The sequence below is a fragment of the Propithecus coquereli genome, unplaced genomic scaffold (assembly GCF_000956105.1).
Source record: "Propithecus coquereli isolate 6110/MARCELLA unplaced genomic scaffold, Pcoq_1.0 Scaffold358, whole genome shotgun sequence".
In the NCBI taxonomy this organism is placed as follows: domain Eukaryota; kingdom Metazoa; phylum Chordata; class Mammalia; order Primates; family Indriidae; genus Propithecus; species Propithecus coquereli.
This window is the reverse complement of record NW_012149263.1, coordinates 1,095,464-1,114,922: the sequence shown is the minus strand read 5'-3', so window position 1 is coordinate 1,114,922 and position 19,459 is coordinate 1,095,464. Positions and strand designations below refer to the sequence as shown.

The following is a 19,459-nucleotide window of genomic DNA, read 5'->3' as shown; positions in this document are numbered from 1 at the left end:
GGGCGGGGGCTCTGTCTGCCTCCTTCTCATGGACGGCAGCCCGTAGACTAGCTCCTGGCATGCAGTGGAGCTTAATAAATGTGGAGGGCATGGCTGAATGTGTCCTTCCAAGACACTGTGGCATCTCTGGACTCAGGGCCTTTGTACCTGTTGCTCCTTCTCCCTGGAAAGCTGTCCCCACCCCATGGCACTGCCCGCTCCGGCACTGGCCACAGCCGGCTCATCCTTTAGGCTCAGCTGCCCAGATGTGGCTCCCTCGGGAAGGCTCCTCTCGCCCCTGCCGCCCAGCCCCTCCACGGCAGTGCTGTCCTCGCACAGCCCTGGCGCGCTTGCCCATTCGTGCTCTCAGCGTGCTGGCCTCTCCGCTGGCCTGGGGCTCTCAGAGGGCAGGGCTGCAGCCGAAACCTGTCTGTCCGTCTTGTGCACCCTTGTGTCCCTGGACCCCTCTGCTGGGTGCAGAGGGCTGCGCTGACTCTGAGTTGGGTGGGGACCCTCTGTGTGCAGATGCCACAGTGGTCCTGCTGCCACTGCAGCCCCTCCCGTTGGTCACGACCTTTGCAAGATGGGGTGTGGGGAGCTGGAGGTGGTGTGATCAAGTGTAGCAGAGGTTTGACCACGAGCTGTTCAGCCACACTGGGACGTCCTCTTCCAGGCCAGAGCCATGGGGAAGGAGGGTCCTTTCTCCCAGGGGAGAACCCAGGGGGTGAGGGGCGGGGAAATCCCTCAGACCCAGAGCGAGGAGTCAGGGGAAGGCTGGAGGGGGAGGGGGAGTCCCACCCCCACCTCAGCTTCATGATGTCAGACTCTGCCCGTGCCTTTCCCAGGCAGGGACAAAGGCCCATTGAGAGTGGGGTGGGGCTTGGACGCCTGGGTCCCGCTGGAGAAGAGAGGGGCCTGGTGCCTGGGCTTTGGGGGAGGACACCAAGATCCTGGGGTGCTCGCACGCCACAGCCCTTAGCGTCCACACCAACCCCGTGTGCTGTGCAGTCTGGGGCTGTGTCTCCTCCCGGGGCTGCAGATGGGTCCCTGCATCTCCCTGAGTGGGGATCGAAGGCTGCTCCTGGGGGAGGACGTGCAGGCAGGTGCGTCCTGCGGAGAGCGCTGGCGACTGCTGCTGCAACCTGCGATCTGGGTCTCAGGGCTCCAGCCCACGGGAGTGAGTGAGAGGGAGGGGCTGGGTGCGGGGCCGGCGGCCTGGAGAGCAGGTGCCCATCTACCGGGGACCCAGGGCAAGTGCTGCCCAATCGGCTGATCTTCCATGAGAAAGCGGGCGTGTTAGTTTGCCGGTGCTGCCGGAACCAAGCACCACAAAATGGGTGGCTTAAAAACAGAATTTATCATCTCACAGTTCTAGAACCTTCAAATCAGAAATGTAGGTGTTGCAGGGTCGGTTCCTTCTGAGGGCCTTTGAGGGAGGGTCTGTTCCAGGCCTCTCTCTGGGCTTGTAGACGGCTGTCTTCGTCGCCCACGGTGTTCTACCTGTGCGTGTCTCTGTCCCAATGTCCCCCTTTTATAAGGACATCAGTCATATTGCATTAGGACCCACTGCAGTTATCTCATTTTAACTTGATTACCTCTGCGAAGACCCTACCTCCCACTAAGGTCACATTCTGACTTACTGGGGGTTAGGACTTCACCATGAATTTTGGGGAGGACACAGTTTAACCTATAACAGCAGGAATTCAGATTTTTATGTGAAATGTCCTGGTTTTTAGGTATTAGCCCAATTTTATCTGAAATACTGTGCGGCCAGGCACGGTGGCTCACGCCTGTAATTCCAGCATTTTGGGAGGCGGAGGCGGGAGGATTGCTTGAGCCCAGGAGTTCAAGACCAGCCGGGGCAACATACTGAGAACCTGTCTCTACGAAAAAATGAAAAATTAGCCAGGTGTGGTGGCACTTGCCTATAGTCCCAGCTACTTGGGAGGCTGAGGCAGGAGGATCGCTTGAGCCCAGGAGTTCGAGGCTGCAGTGGGCTGTAATCACACCATTGCACTGCAGCCTGGGTGTTAGAGCAAGGTCTTGTCTCTGAAATAAAATTATGAAATGAAATGAAATAAATATTGTGCGGACCAAGCAAAACTCATCTCCAGGCAGAATCAAGCTCTCAGGCTTCCCCACAAAAGCTCCCTTGGATGGGAGCTGGGGCTTGGTCCAGTCAAGAGGCACGTGCTGCCCTCAGTCAGTGCTGGCAGCTTCCCACAATGGGTCCCCAAAATGGGCTCCCCCAACCCAAAATGTCAGCATTGCCCTCAGGAACTTACTAGAAATGCAAGTTCTAGGCCCCTCCCTGCACCTGCGGAATCGGGAACTCTGGTAGTGAGGCCCAGCCATCCGCATTTTACCAGCCGTCCGGGATACTGGGATGCTCGCTAAATTTTGAAGACTTCTGGTTTATATCCTCTGGCATCTCTGGGACCACCCCGGAGAACTGTTTGCCAAAGAGAGCTGAGAGCACCGCGTGTTATCTGTAATTGGCGATTTCTGGTTTCCCACCTCCCAGGCAAGTTAGGAGGGGCTGGGAGAGGTCTCCACCCTCCCCTGTCAATACTAATCCTTTACATTTATGAGGCATTTGTCAACTTCCCAAACAATTTCACCCTCATCCCCTTGGTTGGACAGCTCCACAGCCAGATGAACTAAGTACTAAAGAGATGCTTCTCCCCTTTTAAAGGTGAGGAGGCGGAGCTCTGGTTGGGAAGAAGATGTAAGCAAGGTGCTTCGGAAACAGGAGGCCAAGCTCTCCCCTGCTCCTTTCTCTCCCCACCTTTCCATTTGAAAAATTCAGCAGGTCTAGCCAGCTTTGCTCACTTGCAGGCGCGGTGGCCAACTCTTGTAGCCGTGTTCCGATGGGCCCGGGCCCCCCACCCCCTGTCCATGCCCAACATTGAGGCCGATGGCCAATGTCGTTTACCGTCATGGGAATGCCGGTGTTTTCTTATACGCTAAGAGAATAGTGAAATACATCTTGTGTCTCTGTTTCTGTCAGAAGTGGGGCAATCAGAATGAGAGAGATACTGTTTCCAAGAAGAATGGGAGGGAACTTAATTCCTCGTGGAGGTGAACCATATTCCTAAGCGTTTCAAGTGCAAAGTATGTTCTTATAGAGAGAATACAATTTAAGACGCTCCTACAAAACAAATCCAACTTGCCTCACTGCTTTACTTGATCTTTCTGGCCCCTGAAGGTCATGGTTCTCAAACTGGTCTTAGGATCCTTTTCCCCTCCGAAAAATTTGTGAGGTCTCCAAAAAGCTCTTGTATAGGTAGATTATATCTCTAGTTGCTTAATGTATTAGAAAGTGACACTGGGAATTTTTAAAGCCCAAGATACACAAGCACACAATCCCTTAGCCAACACAGCGATGATGTCGTCACGTGTCATGAAGCCTCAGGAAAACTGCACTGTACACTCAGGAGGGAAGGAGAGTGAAAATAGCAAATAACGTCTCAGTAGTTTCCACCTTGTGCAGCCCTGGCAGGAGCCCTGGGTCTTGCTGTGAGAACCCTCCTAGGCATTTAGGTTTGTTACCAAATGGGTAACAAACTTGAAGTCTTTGTTTCAAGGAGAGGAAACTTTGTTTAACTTTCATGTCTTGCTGTTGCAACGTAAATTCCAGGTCTTTTGAAGTGCAGAAAGAAGGGAAAGAACAGAAAACACATTTGCTTCACCAAGAATCTGGCAGCCTCCAGCACACACCAACCCCGCGCACCCCACCCAGCACCGGCCCTGGCACAGGCCGGGAGAAAGGACAGCAGACACTCCCGTTTGGAAAACAGAAGCTCGAAGCAGTCATTTTATTCCAAGACCAGTGCGGGGGCGGCAGGAATAAATAAGGGGGGGGACGACCGGGGCGGGCAGGCTCTACGTCTTGCAGCACATCCCACACTTCGATTTCCGACAGCAGCCACAGCAGAAAATGCAGATGGGGAAGTGGGCGTCTCGCCGGCTTCGCCGCTGGAGCACGTGCTGCGGGAAGGAAGGGACAGTGAGCGGGGCGGGGCCGGGCGGGGAAGGGGGGCGCGGGGAAGGGCATCTCTGTGCGCTCACCGTCCAGCCGGCCCTGGCTCCCGCTGTGTCCTGGCGCTGGAGCTCTGCGAGCTGTCCCGTCTGGGGAAGAAGAAGGGGTGTTGAGGAGTCTCAGACGCGGGTGACTGGCGACCTCGCGCCCAGCTGGGCCCAAGGCAGGGCCTGGCCTTCTTGCTGTCACTCACACTCCCCAGCAGCTCTGCTTCCTAAAAGCCTCCCAGACCTGTCTCCTGCTCCCCTCGTGGCTTCCACTCTGGTTTCGGACGTCGCCCTCCGCCAGCCTCCTCGCCCGTCCCGCATGTCGCCTCTTACATACAGTCCGCCCGCCACACAGCAGAGACTTTCGACGTGGCCAGATCGCGCCTTTCCCCGTTTTAAAAGCTGATGGGGTTTCCCCCGCACTCGGAGGAAAAACCAGTGTCTGCACAGCTGCCCGGGAGACTTTGCGTGATCGGTACCCTGCCGCCCCTCAGTCTCATCTCTTAGCCTCCGAGGCACAGGTCAAGTCTCATTTGCTCTCCAAACACTTGCTTGGCCGCCGCCTGACCCCGTCTGCGGGCCCCCACGGTCACGCTACCACCGTCCTTTATGTTATTTCTGAACGCCGTTTACTAAACACCACTGTTTATGTTTTAATCATTCATTAACTAATTCCTCGACCAGGCTGTGCTCCGTGAGAGCAACTCTTCTCTCTCATCTACCTTGTTCGTTGTTTTATCCCCCGTCTAGGGCAAGACTTGATACCGAGTAGTTGCTCAGTAAATACCGGAGTAATTAGTCCGGGACCCCATTCCCCTGGCCCCGCCACCAGGTCCTCCATCCCTGTTCTTTAAGCCGCTGCCAGGCCCCCTGAGCTGTCCTGAGCTCTGCCCTGTGCTGGGGTCTCCCGTAGCCTGCAGTGGCCCCTCCCAGGGGTCTGGTTCTCCCTCCCCCGCTGCCCTGCTAGGACCCGGGTCCTGTGGGCTCTCACCTGCTGTGGGAAGATGGAGCCACTGGTCAGGCTGGCGAGGAGGAGGAGGAGGAGGACGCAGGCGGCCCGGATCTGAGTGTTCAGTGCCATCGCGCCGTCTGTCTGGCTGTCCTGTTGGGTCTAGAACTTGCTCTGTGTCTGGGACCCAGTTACAGCGGCTTTTATGGGGCCCGCTGGGGAAGGCGGTGGTCTGAGCCCCCTCCCCTTTGCCCTAACTCATTTCCAAGAAGGTGGTGGCGCCGAAAAGGCGGGAGATAAGCGGGAACAGAGTGACAGGGAACAGGGTTGTGTCACCCTCGGCCAGCAGAGGTATGTCTGGGGGCGGGGTAGATGGGGCCGCAGACACATGCTGCTGGGCAGCCACCGAGGGAACCCTTTCCCCAGCATGACGCCACCCTGTTGCCTCAGGTCAGTGAGCAGCATGGAGGAGCCCCTCTCCTTCCCCGCCCCCTTCCTGGACGCCCTCATTCCCACAGAGCAGGGCTGGCACGCACTAGGCCCCTCGGCTTCAGGTTCTCTTTGCACACGCACAGGTTTGGCAGGGAACACGGGGTCGCCAGGTCCAGGTGAGAGGCGGTGGCACCAGCGTGCGCCCATCGCGCCTCTCAAATGACAGACCCTTGAGATGCGGCTCCAGTAACTGGAGAATGTCCTGGGGAGCTTGTGACCACGACACACAGCAGTACCGCTAGCACCTGGCGTGTGCATCGCAGATGCTGGCTCACCTCTGTGGTACCTTGGCCTGTGCCCTGTTCTCTAACTCCCGGCAGCCCCAACTGGGCTCTGCTCTGGGTTTAGGGGCCTTGGCTGCCTTCTCAGCTGCCGGACCCCGGGGGGCCTGGCTTCCCAGACCCTGCTCCCTCTTAGGAGCTTTCCCTGCCCTGGAGAGTCGTTTCCTTCACTTACAGGAAAGGAAACACAGGCAGAGACCAGGGCAGTGCCCACGCTTGCCCAGCCTGACTCTGGGCCTGAGCTGTTAACCACCAGGCTTTCCTATCCCCCTCTCCCTGCCAAACAGCAGGGCGCAGTGGTTCGCCAGACCTGGCTCAACAGAGCAGACCGTGAACATCCCAACTCCAGGTTCAGTGGCGTCACGTTCTACCCGCATCAGCAGGGGTGGGAGAATTTACACCACGGACATTGGCAAGCACTGCAAACCAGGGCTTTCTTTTGGGAGCTGGTTCCCCGGACACCAGTGGATGGGGGAATAGATCCAGGCTGCCCGACCGTGGCACCTTCATTCCTACCCACTACCAGGACCAGCTCAGGGCGTGCACAGCCCAGGGGGACCCACAAACCCTGGTTCCAGTGATGGGCCCTTGGACATTTTGCCACTTTGTCTCTGTCTCACTCCAGGGCCATCCTATGTCAACCGTGTCACCGGAGGCCAGGAACGCTGCTGCTAAAGAACGAACACGTCTTCCTGGCGGCTACACTGCTGCCAAGGCCCACGCAAAGCCACAAATACGGACGGGCCCTAGGGGAGCGAGGGCTGCCCCCCACCAACTGCCTCCCCACTCGCACGGGAGGCCTAACATGGGAACGGCCAGCAGGAGACGGGACTCTCGACGGGACAGACCAGTCGGGGGCACGTGGCCTGGGGGCAGGGTGGAGGGCTCAGCAAGGTGACCGGTGGGCAGGCCCAGCTCCTGGGAGCGGGTGGGCCTGAACGGGGCTGCAGGACCAAGTGTCAGGTGAGTAGCTGCGTGCCCACCCGGGGGAGACGGGCAGCAGCCCCCAGCCCTGCCAGGCGTCGCTGCATCTCGGCTCAGGCCAGGTTTCATCATCAGCCAGGGGCAGGGGTCACAGCACCGGCGCCAGAGCCACGGCGCAAGGCGACAGGCTGACGGGCCAAGCTTGGCTTCCTGGCCATCTGCCCTCCCTGGGGGTGGGGGGGGCTCAAGGCCAGGCCCCACCATTGGCTGGTGCAGAGGGGAGGGCTTCAGCCCAGAGGTGCAGGGCCAGGAGCCAGTCGGGTTTTCAGGAACTGCTGACATAGGAGACCCCAGCCTCTCCTCCACCATGGGACATGCCCTCGGCCCTAGGCCCCCCCACCCTCACACACACACCTGGAGCCTCAAAGAGGACATTCATTCCTTAATTCCTCCATCCACCCAACCAACCAGTGGGCATCAGGGGGTGCGGGTCGCCTGGGACTGTCATCATGGGGCTCTGCAGACCCCGGGCTGCCTCCCCACTCCCAACACGGACAGACACACCATCAGACAAGGCGGGGGCCACATGGGGCCAGTTTATTGCAGTTAAATACCTCTCTCTCTATTTTTTTGTCCATTTTTCCATAAAGAAAATTAAAACACACACACACGCGCACACACGCACACACACACACATACACACATACCCCCAAAGGGGAGCAGGGATCCAGAAACAGGAGGTGGGGTGGGGCATGGCCTCCCTGCTTAGGCTCAGGCCCCGGGGTGGCGCCCACAGGCTCCCCTCCTTCCCGCAAGCACCCTGTCTCAGCACCTCTAGAGACCAAGGAGGCGGCACACGTGGCAGGGCCTGTCCTCCTCTCGCGCCTCCAGGTGAGAAAACCAGACGTGCCGGGGCTTAGTGAGGGCGGGAGAAGGGAGAAGACAGACGGATGGGGAGGGAGGACACTGTTTCCAAGTTGAGGGTGGTGGGCAATGTATCCACAGAAATGCCTTATTTCTCCCCGTTTTTGTTAAAAATCTACTATAAAAAATCGCAGCTGGGGGAGGGGCGTGTGTCCCTCTCTGTGCTAAGGGCTGGGGAAGGGGTGGCAGAGGCCGGCGCGGGCAGCGGCTGCGCGGCGGGGCGGGCGTCACTGCCGGGTGCTCTCGCCCACCATCTCCAGGTTGTGCTGCTGCAGCTGGGCTCGAAGCAGGGCGTTCTCGTTCTTCAGCTCCTCGATCTGGCAGACACAACGGGGACAAGGGAGCCCGGGGCTGGCTCCCCACATCTGGAGCTCCTGGGCGCTCCACCCAGCTCCAGCCCCGGCACCCACCTGCTGCCTCAGGAGCTCATTGTCCATCTGCAGCCGCTCGGCCTCCTTGAAGGTCTCCTGCATGCGCTGGTTGGTCTGGCGAAGCTCCCGGATGTAATCGCAGGCCTTCGACAGGATGCCGCCTTTACTCTGCGGGTGCGGGGGCCACTCGTGAGAGCGCTCGGCCCAGGGGCCCACCCCGGGAGGACAACTCCCGGGCCAGACTTTCTGGAAGGGGCTGGGGGACCTGGCCCACTGCAGCCATTGAGGTCAGGTGGCTGCCTGGCCACGGGGCCAGGGACACTCACCGCTCCTGTCTTGCTGTTGTCCGCGTTACAATCTGGAATGATTTTTGAGAGTTGGACGATCCAGTTGTTGATCTTGTCCCTCCGCCTCCGCTCCACTGCGGGAATAACAGCCACAACGGCGGCTACGCGTACGGCACTTCCTGCGCGTGCCCCAGCGGCGTCCCTCGCGGGGTAGATGCCTGGACCCGAGGACACTGAGGCACGGTGCAAGCCCCGTCCCATCACGGCACCGGCAAGCCGGGGCCAGGACTAGAACCCAGGCAGCCAGGCTCCACGCCAGCCCCTCGCGAGGAACAAAGACACCCTGACTCTCAGGCGCCACGCACCTTCAGGCAGGAATGAAAAGCCAGGCACTTCCAGTGTGTTTTGTTGGCCTGCCCAGCATATTTTTCAAAATTTGAGTCGACATTTAAAAATCAGGAAATTTCTCGTCAAAATTGGCATCTTTTGAAAAACAGAGTTCTGGCCACAGCAGGCACATATTCCTGGGGGGCAGGAGAGGGCCAGAGCCCCACACCAGCTCCCGTCACCCCCGATTCAATTCTCCAGTCTCCTCGACAGCCTGGGCCCCTGATTTTGTTTCTCTCCTCATCTCTAACACCGAAGTCTGACCACGTCTCACCCCTGCCTAAAATCTTTTTCCTAGGCCTGCAGCAGCTGCCCTGTGGCTCTCGGGGCCTGGCCTCCCGGGGCATTGGTCCCCCAGGAACAACATGAACCCTACTTTGAAGGCCAGGGGTGGCAAACCAATGGAAGATTTCATATGAAAAACCCAGATTTGTGATTTTGTTCCAAGAACGCCACAGTCTCACTCAAACCCCGGTAGCCGGGTGGCAGCTGCCCCCGCACAGAGCGTGTGCGCCTCTCTCGGGCCCACGGCCCGTCCTTCTGACACCTGCCGGGGGCCTGCTGGTTCGGGGTCGACCGCGGCAGGGCTGTCCGGGCCCTGCGTTACCTCCCGAGCACAGCACGGGCTGTGGGGACACAAAACCACGCCCAGCTACCCCAACTCCTGCCCACATGCCCCCACCCCCTGCCAGGACAGCTCACGCTGTCCGTGGTGTTTGTGGAGCGAGGGATGGAGCTACGTGGGATGCGGAAAGGAAGGCAAGGTGGTGGCCATGGCACGCTGGGGCCAGAGCACGCCCTCTACTTGTCACACCCAGAGAACACACCTGACCAACCCTGCCCTCCCCCCGGAACACTCGTGGGCCCTCCCAGGCCAATCCCCGGCTTGTCTCTTGGTTTTCTTCTCTTATTGCTGACCAATGGCCCCCACCTCCAAGCGCCTCCACTTTGGCCTGAGTGACAGCACCCTCCAGCGACACGGACCCTCCTCCTCCTTTGCTCTCTTCTCTTTCCTTTGAAACCCCCGATACCGCGACAAGAATGGTGCCTGGAATAAGAATGGTTGTCCAGGCCCAGCCCTGGCTCAGTGAGTGCTCAACACCCTGTCACCATCATGGTGACCGGAGCCCGGACAAAGACAGTGTCTTTGGGAACTCTGTGGCCGACAGAGCCAAGAGTCCAGCCTGAGCCTGGCGGCAAGGCCCGCCACCTCCTCAGCAGTGCGCTCCGTTCGCAGCGTCTCACAGGGGAACTCGGCGCAGCCGCGCCTCGGTATCTCTCTCCACCCTCCCACAGCCCGGCCACCAGGGGCCCGTGCGCCGTGCTTCGGGTACACCTTCTCCCCGGCTCTGCCCCACCGGCACCCAGAGCCGCTGTGAAGTGCACGTGAGCAGTGACACCAAAGCCCCAGTGTTACAACTGAAGACTGTACAAAGTGCCTGGGGAATGTCACGGTAAAGCAGGGGTTTCTGCGTGGGAGTCGGGGTGGGATAAATCCTCCGAGAACGACTTAGGAACACCTGGGCTGCTTCCCGGGAGGGAGGACATCGGGCAGACAAACAGCAAGATCCCAGAAATGCTGGCATGAAAACACATTGCAGGTGGGGCTGGGGACAAGCTGTAATAGGTTGTCAAGGCCTGGAATGCTCTGCCAACAGGTCTGGACCTCATCTGCCCTCTAGAGGTCCAGGCCCTTGAGTCTAGGCCCTGTCACTAAGCAGGTGGGGACGGGGTCTGGCCTGTGGCTTGGGAAGACCGTTAGAAATGGAGGAAGACCCGTTAAGACCAAGGGTGTGTCCGTCCACAGAAGCACTTCGGTCACACCCACGCGACACTTAAAACACAATTGAGAAGTGGAATCTGCCAGAACTGGGCCAGGTGCGGTGGCGCACACCGGGAATCCCAGCACTCTGGGAGGCTGAGGCGGGAGGATCGCTTGAGTCCAGGCGTTGGAGGCTGCAATGAGCTACGACGATGCCGCTGCTCTCCAGCCTGGGTGACAGAGCGAGATCTCATCTCGGAAAAAAAATGTCAGGACTGAAGGGAGAACTGGACGAGTCCACAGATACAGTTGACAGATGTCAACGTTCCTCTCTCAGTAACTGACAGAACAAGGAGACAAAAAACTCAGGTCGGAGAACCTAAACGCTCACCCATCTTGACCTCACTGACACTGGGGGACCCTCCACCTGACAGGGGCAGACACACGCTCTCATCGAGTGCACGCGGAGCTGTCACCAAGCTGGACCGTATCTGGGGCTGTAAGGCGAGTCTCAAAAAATTTCAAAGAACGGAAACTATACAGAATGTGTTTTCTGACCACAACAGAACTAAATTAAAAATCAGCAACAAAAGCAACATCCAGAAAACTCACAAATATTTGGAAATTAAGCAATGTACCTCTAAATAACCCAAGGGTCAAAGAAGAAATCACAAGGAGAATTGGAAAATACTCTGAAGTGAACAATAACAGAACCCAACACCCAAATGGGAAGCAGCTAAAGCGCTGTCAGAGTGAAATTTGCAACCATGAAGGCTGATGTTAAGAAAAAAAAAGGTTTAGAATCACCTTAAAAAACTAGAGGGGAAAAAACTCCCAAATAACAAAACCCAGCAAATTAAACCGAAAGTAAGTAAAAAAAAACAAATTTCTAACATCAAGAGTGGAAATCAATGAAACACAGAAAGCAATTCAATGAGACATTTAAAAATCAGATTTTCAGGCCGGGCGCGGTGGCTCACGCCTGTAATCCTAGCTCTCTGGGAGGCCGAGGTGGAAGGATCGTTTGAGCTCAGGAGTTCGAAACCAGCCTGAGCAAGAGCGAGACACCATCTCTACTAAAAATAGAAAGAAATTCCTAAAATCCTTTTCCCAGGCCTGCAGCAGCTGCCCTGTGGCTCTCAGGGCCTGGCCTCCCAGGGCATTGGTCCCCCAGGAACAACATGAACCCTACTTTGAAGGCCAGGGGTGGCAAACCAATGGAAGATTTCATATGAAAAACCCAGATTTGTGATTTTGTTCCAAGAACTCCACAGTCTCACTCAAACCCCGGTAGCCGGGTGGCAGCTGCCCCCACACAGAGCGTGTGCGCCTCTCTCGGGCCCACGGCCCGTCCTTCTGACACCTACTGGGGGCCTGCTGGTTCGGGGCCGACCGCGGCAGGGCTGTCCGGTCCCTGCGTTACCTCCCGAGCACAGCACGGGCTGTGGGGACACAAAACCACGCCCAGCTACCACGACTCCTGCCCCACATGCCCCCACCCCCAGGATGGCTCACGCTGTCCGTGGTGTTTGTGGAGCGAGGGATGGAGCTACGTGGGATGCGGAAAGGAAGGCAAGGTGGTGGCCATGGGACGCTGGGGCCAGAGCACGCCCTCTACTTGTCACACCCAGAGAACACACCTGACCAACCCTGCCCTCCCCCCGGAACACTCGTGGGCCCTCCCAGGCCAATCCCCGGCTTGTCTCTTGGTTTTCTTCTCTTATTGCTGACCAATGGCCCCCACCTCCAAGCGCCTCCACTTTGGCCTGAGTGACAGCACCCTCCAGCGACACGGACCCTCCTCCTCCTTTGCTCTCTTCTCTTTCCTTTGAAACCCCTGATACCACGACAAGAATGGTGCCTGGGACAAGAATGGTCGTCCAGGCCCAGCCCTGGCTCAGTGAGTGCTCAACACCCTGTCACCATCATGGTGACCCGAGCCCTCCCGACAAAGACAGCGTCTTTGGGAACTCTGTGGCCGACAGAGCCAAGAGTCCAGCCTGAGCCTGGCGGCAAGGCCCGCCACCTCCTCAGCAGTGCGCTCCGTTCGCAGCGTCTCACAGGGGAACTCGGCGCAGCCGCGCCTCGGTCTCTCTCCACCCTCCCACAGCCCGGCCGCCGGGGGCCCGTGCGCCGTGCTGCGGGTACACCTTCTCCCCGGCTCTGCCCCACCGGCACCCAGAGCCGCTGTGAAGTGCACGTGAGCAGTGACACCAAAGCCCCAGTGTTACAACTGAAGACTGTACAAAGTGCCTGGGGAATGTCACGGTAAAGCAGGGGTTTCTGCGTGGGAGTCGGGGTGGGATAAATCCTCCGAGAACGACTTAGGAACACTTGGGCTGCTTCCCGGGAGAGAGGACATTGGGCAGACAAATGGCAAGATCCCAGAAATGGTGGCATGAAAACACATTGCAGGTGGGGCTGGGGACAAGTTGTAATAGGTCGTCAAGGCCTGTAATGCTCTGCCAACAGGTCTGGACCTCATCTGCCCTCTAGAGGTCCAGGCCCTTGAGTCTAGGCCCTGTCACTAAGCAGGTGGGGACGGGGTCTGGCCTGTGGCTTGGGAAGACCGTTAGAAATGGAGGAAGACCCGTTAAGACCAAGGGTGTGTCCGTCCACAGAAGCACTTCGGTCACACCCACGCGACACTTAAAACACAATTGAGAAGTGGAATCTGCCAGAACTGGGCCAGGTGCAGTGGCGCACACCGGGAATCCCAGCACTCTGGGAGGCTGAGGCGGGAGGATCGCTTGAGTCCAGGCGTTGGAGGCTGCAATGAGCTACGACGATGCCGCTGCTCTCCAGCCTGGGTGACAGAGCGAGATCTCATCTCGGAAAAAAAATGTCAGGACTGAAGGGAGAACTGGACGAGTCCACAGATACAGTTGACAGATGTCAACGTTCCTCTCTCAGTAACTGACAGAACAAGGAGACAAAAAACTCAGGTCGGAGAACCTAAACGCTCACCCATCTTGACCTCACTGACACTGGGGGACCCTCCACCTGACAGGGGCAGACACACGCTCTCATCGAGTGCACGCGGAGCTGTCACCAAGCTGGACCGTATCTGGGGCTGTAAGGCGAGTCTCAAAAAATTTCAAAGAACGGAAACTATACAGAATGTGTTTTCTGACCACAACAGAACTAAATTAAAAATCAGCAACAAAAGCAACATCCAGAAAACTCACAAATATTTGGAAATTAAGCAATGTACCTCTAAATAACCCAAGGGTCAAAGAAGAAATCACAAGGAGAATTGGAAAATACTCTGAAGTGAACAATAACAGAACCCAACACCCAAATGGGAAGCAGCTAAAGCGCTGTCAGAGTGAAATTTGCAACCATGAAGGCTGATGTTAAGAAAAAAAAAGGTTTAGAATCACCTTAAAAAACTAGAGGGGAAAAAACTCCCAAATAACAAAACCCAGCAAATTAAACCGAAAGTAAGTAAAAAAAAACAAATTTCTAACATCAAGAGTGGAAATCAATGAAACACAGAAAGCAATTCAATGAGACATTTAAAAATCAGATTTTCAGGCCGGGCGCGGTGGCTCACGCCTGTAATCCTAGCTCTCTGGGAGGCCGAGGCGGGGATGTTTGAGCTCAGGAGTTCGAAACCAGCCTGAGCAAGAGCGAGACCCCATCTCTACTAAAAATAGAAAGAAATTAATTGGACAACTAAAAATATATAGAAAAAATTAGCCGGGCATGGTGGTGCATGCCTGTAGTCCCAGCTACTCGGGAGGCTGAGGCAGGAGGACTGCTTGAGCCCAGGAGTTTGAGGTTGCTGTGAGCTAGGCTGACGCCACGCCACTCTAGCCCAGGCAACACAGTGAGACTCTGTCTCAAAAAAAAAAAAAGTCAAAATCAGATTTTCAATAAAGATCTGGATTTCTGGCCTCTCAGAGGCTCTGGCAACAGTGGCCCTAAATTGTGACACGGCAGCAACAGGCTGGTGCTGCGCCAGGGCCGCCCTCGCAGGCAGGACACGCGTGCCCCAGTGCACCAGGACTCCCTCCCTTTCTGACACACCCAGTGTATCCCCTCAAGGCCCGGCAGGCACTGGAGCTTGCAACCCCGAGACGGGCTGCGGTGGCACCAAGACGTGGTGGAAAAGGACAAAGGAGAAAGAGAAGCTGATTTGAATCCACTGTGCACAGAACCGCAGGGCGTGGGCAGGGCAGGGAAGAAGAGGGCAGCGTGGAAAGCGGCTCTGGCGTGCGTTTCCGGTGGGGGTAACTGCGATGGGGGTGCCTGTTGCTACTCCGGAACGTGACATGTTGCGTGGAGCCTTTGGAGAGGGGAGACGGCGAGTTCTGTTGTGGACAAGTTGAGTCTGAGGTGTCTCCAGGACACCCAGAGATGGGGATTTTGAGTGGACAGTTCAAAACACGGGTCTGGAGTAGGAACGCAGTGTTGAGCACGGCCAGCAACCAGGTGGCGGGGGAAATCGGCGGACGCCTGCAAGCAGTTCTCACCTTTTTGTGGGTCACGTACTCTTCCGGAGAAAAGAGAAACGATGAACACCTGCGACTGGGAACAGAGCTCCAGCTCACCTGGAGCTTGTACGAGCCGTCCCTGGGCCTCACGTGCTGTACATTTGAGGCAGACGGAAGCGGGACCAGCCTTAGAGCACCAGCAGCCAAAGCAGTTTCCCGAACTCGCCCAAGGTGGAGAATCACCTGGAACTTGCGGAAACAGACGCCTGGGCCTCTCTCTGATCTACTCATTCAGAACCTCCTGGGTGAACCCCTGGAGACCTTGACAGGTGTCCCAGGAAAAGTTTGGGGGCTTTGCTCTGAGGAACGGGTTGCGGGGGAGGGGGCGCGGAGAAGCCAAGAGCACAGGAGAATCAGAGAGGGTGGCGCAGAAAGGAACATTCCCGAAAAGAGGGGAATAAGCAGGGTCAGATGCTTGGAGCTCAGACAGGAAAGGAAGCCAGTAGATTTGGCAATGAGGTCATCACGGTGACCTTAAGCGGAGCTGTTTTGGTACAGAAATGAGCCGGACCGCCAGGGCTACGGGAGGACGGGCAGATGGCGGGTCACACGCTCTGCAGGACGCAGCTGGAGGGTAAGGGCAAGCTTACGAAGAAGACTGCTTTCCCCAGGATGAGAAAGACTCACTCAAGACTGTTTGGAAGTGGATTAATCTAGAGAGAGGCAGAGAGTGAGAGTAGGGCGGGAAGGTGGCCAGGTGGCATCGCGAGGTTTTACCGTGTGGCACACCACGCACCGCCGGGAGCCTCTCACGTCTCGACTCACTGCATCCTCGGGGCAGGCGTGTTAACACGGTTTTACAAGGGGCGAGCCAGGTGCAGAGATTAACCACCAGCCTGATGCCATATGGCCGGTAAGTGGTGCAGCCAGGACTGCCGGGGTAGCCCAGTGGAGGCCCCTCAAACACACCCCCGAAACCAAGCTCAGACTCATCCCTCCCTGCAAGCAACCGAGCTCAGCTTGAAACCCTGATTCTTCAGCCTTGGAGTCTTCTCCCTGTGCCCGTCCCCTCATTGGCCTGTCTCCTGCCCACACCTGCAGTCGCCTCCGGTTTCCCGCCACCCTCACCAGCCCAGCTCCACACGCAGATCACGCCAGAATACAACCACAGGGCAGGGACATCCACGCCGGGGGCCCCCTCCAAGCCCTCTGCGACCTGGCCTTGGCAGCCCCCGCCCTTCCACCCCACCGACTTCCTCTTTTCCCTCCCGAGTCTGGTCCGGGCTCTGCCTGGGCCTCCCGATTCCCGACCGGCTCATTTCCTAAGGCCCTTCCAGCTCGCTCTCTGCTCAGCGCTGCCTGCCTCTAGCAGCGGCCTTCGAGCACACTGCTGCCTCACCTTTTCCTCACCCAGCTGCATTTCCCTTCATGCAACTTATTCTGCTCTCTGACGTCACATTGTAGCCACGTATAATTTCCGTCTCTCCCACCGTGAACGCACCAACGGGCGAGACTGTGCTGTCACCCCCTGTATCGCTGTGTCTCAGGGCCTAACAGGAAATGACGCTCAGTGCTCGCTGAGCGAATGCCTGAGCTCAGGGAGCTGCTTAGAATACAGCTGCGTAGGCCAGCGACCCCCAAGCCCCCCATGAACACCTGCCTAGACCCTCCCAGCTGCACTCCACATGCAGCCTCAGCCACAAGCAAACCAGCACCCCCTCAAGCGACCTGACCCACACTGCCTTGTCCCCGACAGATGCTCCCAAAGAATGCTTTCCTGAGGAAGCTTCCCCTCATCCCCCATCAGCATTCAGCCAGACGCAAGCCCTCCCTCCCCTGAGCCTCCCTGACACTCCCAGCCAGCTCCAGACCTGGCACGGCGCCCGTGCTGCCCAGCCTGCACTCCGCCATCAGCAAACATTTGGTGAACGATGGTTGTTTGGGTGCAAATGCTCCCCTGGCACCTGTGCGCCACTATGCCCACTACAGTGGCTACGACTGAAGCCGGGGGTCTAAGGGACAGCCCTGAAGGCCAAAATTGACCTTGGGTGAGAGTTCTGAGCAGGGCAGGATGCTCTGGCCTCAGCCAGCCGGAAGCACAGCTTCTTGCAGTTTCTTCTTCAGATGTGCTCCCCGGCAGACCGGAGCTATTTCTGGAGGCCAGGCAGGCATGGGACCAAGGGACATGAACGCAATGGCTACCGCGTGGGAAGGTTGGTCCAGGTGAGCCAGATCAACCCAGTTTTTCAAGGTAGCAGGCAAGGCACATGGGAATGTGAAGTCCGCCATTTTAGATGTTGGTCATTAATTCGAAATCATCAGCCAGGTATGTTAAAACACAAGGCCAATTTCAGCTCACGCTCCCTGCCTGTTCTGACACTGCACCCTCTCCCTTCCCCATTCAGTTTCTACCTTCCCAGCATTCAACAAACACCTCTCGAGCATTTGCAGTGTGCCCGGTAACGGGCCAGAGCTGCCTCCCTATCCAAACACCACGACAGGCTGAGCCTGTGAAGCCAGGTGGCCTGGGCTGGCCCAGGAGCCCCACCGTGTCCTTACCTTCGTTGTGCTGAGCTCTTCTTCTCTCATCTCGGGGAGTTCTGGTTCCATCAATTTTTCTAGAACAGGGGAAACAAAAGGGCACATATTATCTCAGGCTTATTAGTCCAAGCATTCATTAAGCAGTTAGAGTTGAAAATTACCTTTGCAAGATAAATCTATGTGTGGAAAGAGGAAATGGCACTTTCTTTATTTGCACTGAAGAAGGAGAAGTAGGCCAAAAAATATACCCTGCGCCTGCTGTGTGCTGAACTGTCCAGCTCCTGTTCCAGAAACCCTCCCTTCTTCCGGCCCCAATACCAGGCCCTCCCAGTGGCCCCTGCTCATGGGACCAAGTCTCCTGCACGTACGGGGAGTAGGGGTGTGTCCGGGGTGCAATTGTCCTCTGTGTTCCTGGCTGAAGCACATCCTGGGGTGTCATCATGACATAGAACTGGCCTGCAGGGAGAGTGGGGGTTAGTGCCATAAGAGGGGCAGAGTTGGAACGGGCTGGGGGGCTTCTCTCCCTGCTAAGCCTGTTGTCTCCCCTGTCTTCCAGCCTGGCCTCTTCCTCCACTTACCTCCAGCCTGCAAGCTCTGGTCTGTGGTCTGTACGGACACAGCCGTGGTATCTCCCACACTGGACGCTGGGAAATAGGCGAACCGCGCCTCCCCGCTGACAGCCTCGGCCGCTGGGCTGCCGCCATTGCTGAAGGGATTTTGGATTACAGCCTGGGGAGCAGGAGGACACGGAGGCCACCCTTAGCCATCTCTGTTCCCCCCTTCCATCTCCTTGTGGCTGTGTCTGACGTTTACTACGTTTTCTGCAATAAACGGAGGAGTGGGACCCTTCTGTGTGTGCCATTCTGTCCTGTGTCTCGGATAGCCCTAGAGCTTCGCAGACACTCAGCCACCACTTGTTCAGACAATCCATTATTAATTCTAAGAAACTTTCCTCTTAGAGATATCATCCCCATTTTACAGGAAAAAAAAAAAACCATTCTAAAAGCTCTTGCGCAAGGTCTCACTGCCCATGATGGGGATTTGACACCCACAGCCTGAAGGCAGCATCTGTGCGCCACCTGTCCTACGCGCTGGGGCTCCCTAGGAGCAGAGCCAGTGTCCCCTCTCCACCTCCCCCCCCCCCCAGGGTTGCTGGGCACCTACCAGCGGGAAGGGCGCTGCGGGACCTGGGGGTACAGAGGCAGCGGCGGGGCCCGGGCGCTGGGCCGCCCCGTCCACACCCACCTGGGTCACAGCCTGCTGCCCCCCCGCGAAGGCAGCGGTAGACACGACGCTGACGGCGCCAGCCGTGTCGCCCTGGCCGTCCAGCTGACCATCAGTCACCTGGACTACGCGGTATGTCACCTGCAGGGGGCGGCAGAGCGGCGAGACCGGCGCTGGGGCCAGGTCCTAGCCTCTCCCGACCCGCCCGCCCGACCCTCCGGCCGACCCTCCCCGGCCGCCGGGCGCCTGGCCCGCCGCTCACCTGTCCTCCATTCGTCTCTGTGCGGAACTGGTACTGGATGTTGTGGTCGCCAAACGCCGCCTGCTGGACGCTGGTGATGGCCACCGCCGTCTGCTCCTCCGCCCCAGGGCCGTCCCCGCCTGCGGCCGGAGGAGGGCAGGGGGACAGTCATTGGTCGCGCCGGCCCGGGCGCCCCCCAGCCCCCTCCTAGGGCGCGGTCGCAGCCCCGGTGGGCCCCGCGGGCGCTCACCTTCCTGCAGCTCGACGCCCTCCTCTGCCTCGGGTCCCTTGTCGTGGCTGCAGAGGGGACAAGGCGGAGAGGGGTTCAGGGCTGCCCCCGCCCCTCGCCCAGGTGCAGGCCCCCCCCGCCCGGCCCAGTGTGAGGCGGGGGCTCCGCCGGGGCCGGGGTCCGGGGACATCGGGCGCCGGGTCCCCCGCCCTCGCGGCCTCCATTTTGAGCCGGGCCGCGGCCGCTCGGGATCATGGCGGCCCGGCCTACAGGCCGAAGGTCCGGGACCGGGACGCGGGGCACGGCCCGGCGGGCGCTCTTACCTGGCGGCGGCAGCAGCGGTGGCCGAGGCAGCGGGATCCAGACCCGGGTCCAACATGTCCATGGGGGGGGCGGGGGC

General features: G+C 58.2%; 2 protein-coding genes across 4 annotated transcripts; both read right to left on the bottom strand.

Moving 5' to 3' along the window:
* Nucleotides 1–3,767: 3,767 nt before the first annotated feature.
* HAMP (hepcidin antimicrobial peptide) lies at nucleotides 3,768–5,315 on the bottom strand. The gene is made up of 3 exons (XM_012651547.1): nucleotides 5,000–5,315; nucleotides 4,051–4,110; nucleotides 3,768–3,969 (listed from the first exon to the last, which is right to left on the bottom strand). Exons 1-3 carry the CDS (start codon nucleotides 5,087–5,089, stop codon nucleotides 3,865–3,867), a joined length of 255 nt encoding a protein of 84 aa, XP_012507001.1. The 5' UTR covers nucleotides 5,090–5,315; the 3' UTR covers nucleotides 3,768–3,864.
* Nucleotides 5,316–7,348: 2,033 nt separating this feature from the next.
* USF2 (upstream transcription factor 2, c-fos interacting) lies at nucleotides 7,349–19,453 on the bottom strand. 3 transcript variants are annotated; one of them, XM_012651545.1, is made up of 10 exons: nucleotides 19,383–19,449; nucleotides 19,081–19,127; nucleotides 18,852–18,970; nucleotides 18,611–18,730; nucleotides 17,944–18,094; nucleotides 17,734–17,821; nucleotides 17,384–17,442; nucleotides 8,276–8,370; nucleotides 7,989–8,117; nucleotides 7,349–7,895 (listed from the first exon to the last, which is right to left on the bottom strand). In XM_012651545.1, exons 1-10 carry the CDS (start codon nucleotides 19,442–19,444, stop codon nucleotides 7,806–7,808), a joined length of 960 nt encoding a protein of 319 aa, XP_012506999.1. In that variant the 5' UTR covers nucleotides 19,445–19,449; the 3' UTR covers nucleotides 7,349–7,805. The 3 variants fall into 3 exon arrangements, with proteins under 3 accessions (XP_012506999.1, XP_012506997.1, XP_012507000.1); XM_012651543.1 differs by having other exon boundaries at nucleotides 18,530–18,730; nucleotides 19,383–19,446; XM_012651546.1 differs by lacking the exon at nucleotides 18,611–18,730 and having other exon boundaries at nucleotides 19,383–19,453.
* Nucleotides 19,454–19,459: the final 6 nt, after the last annotated feature.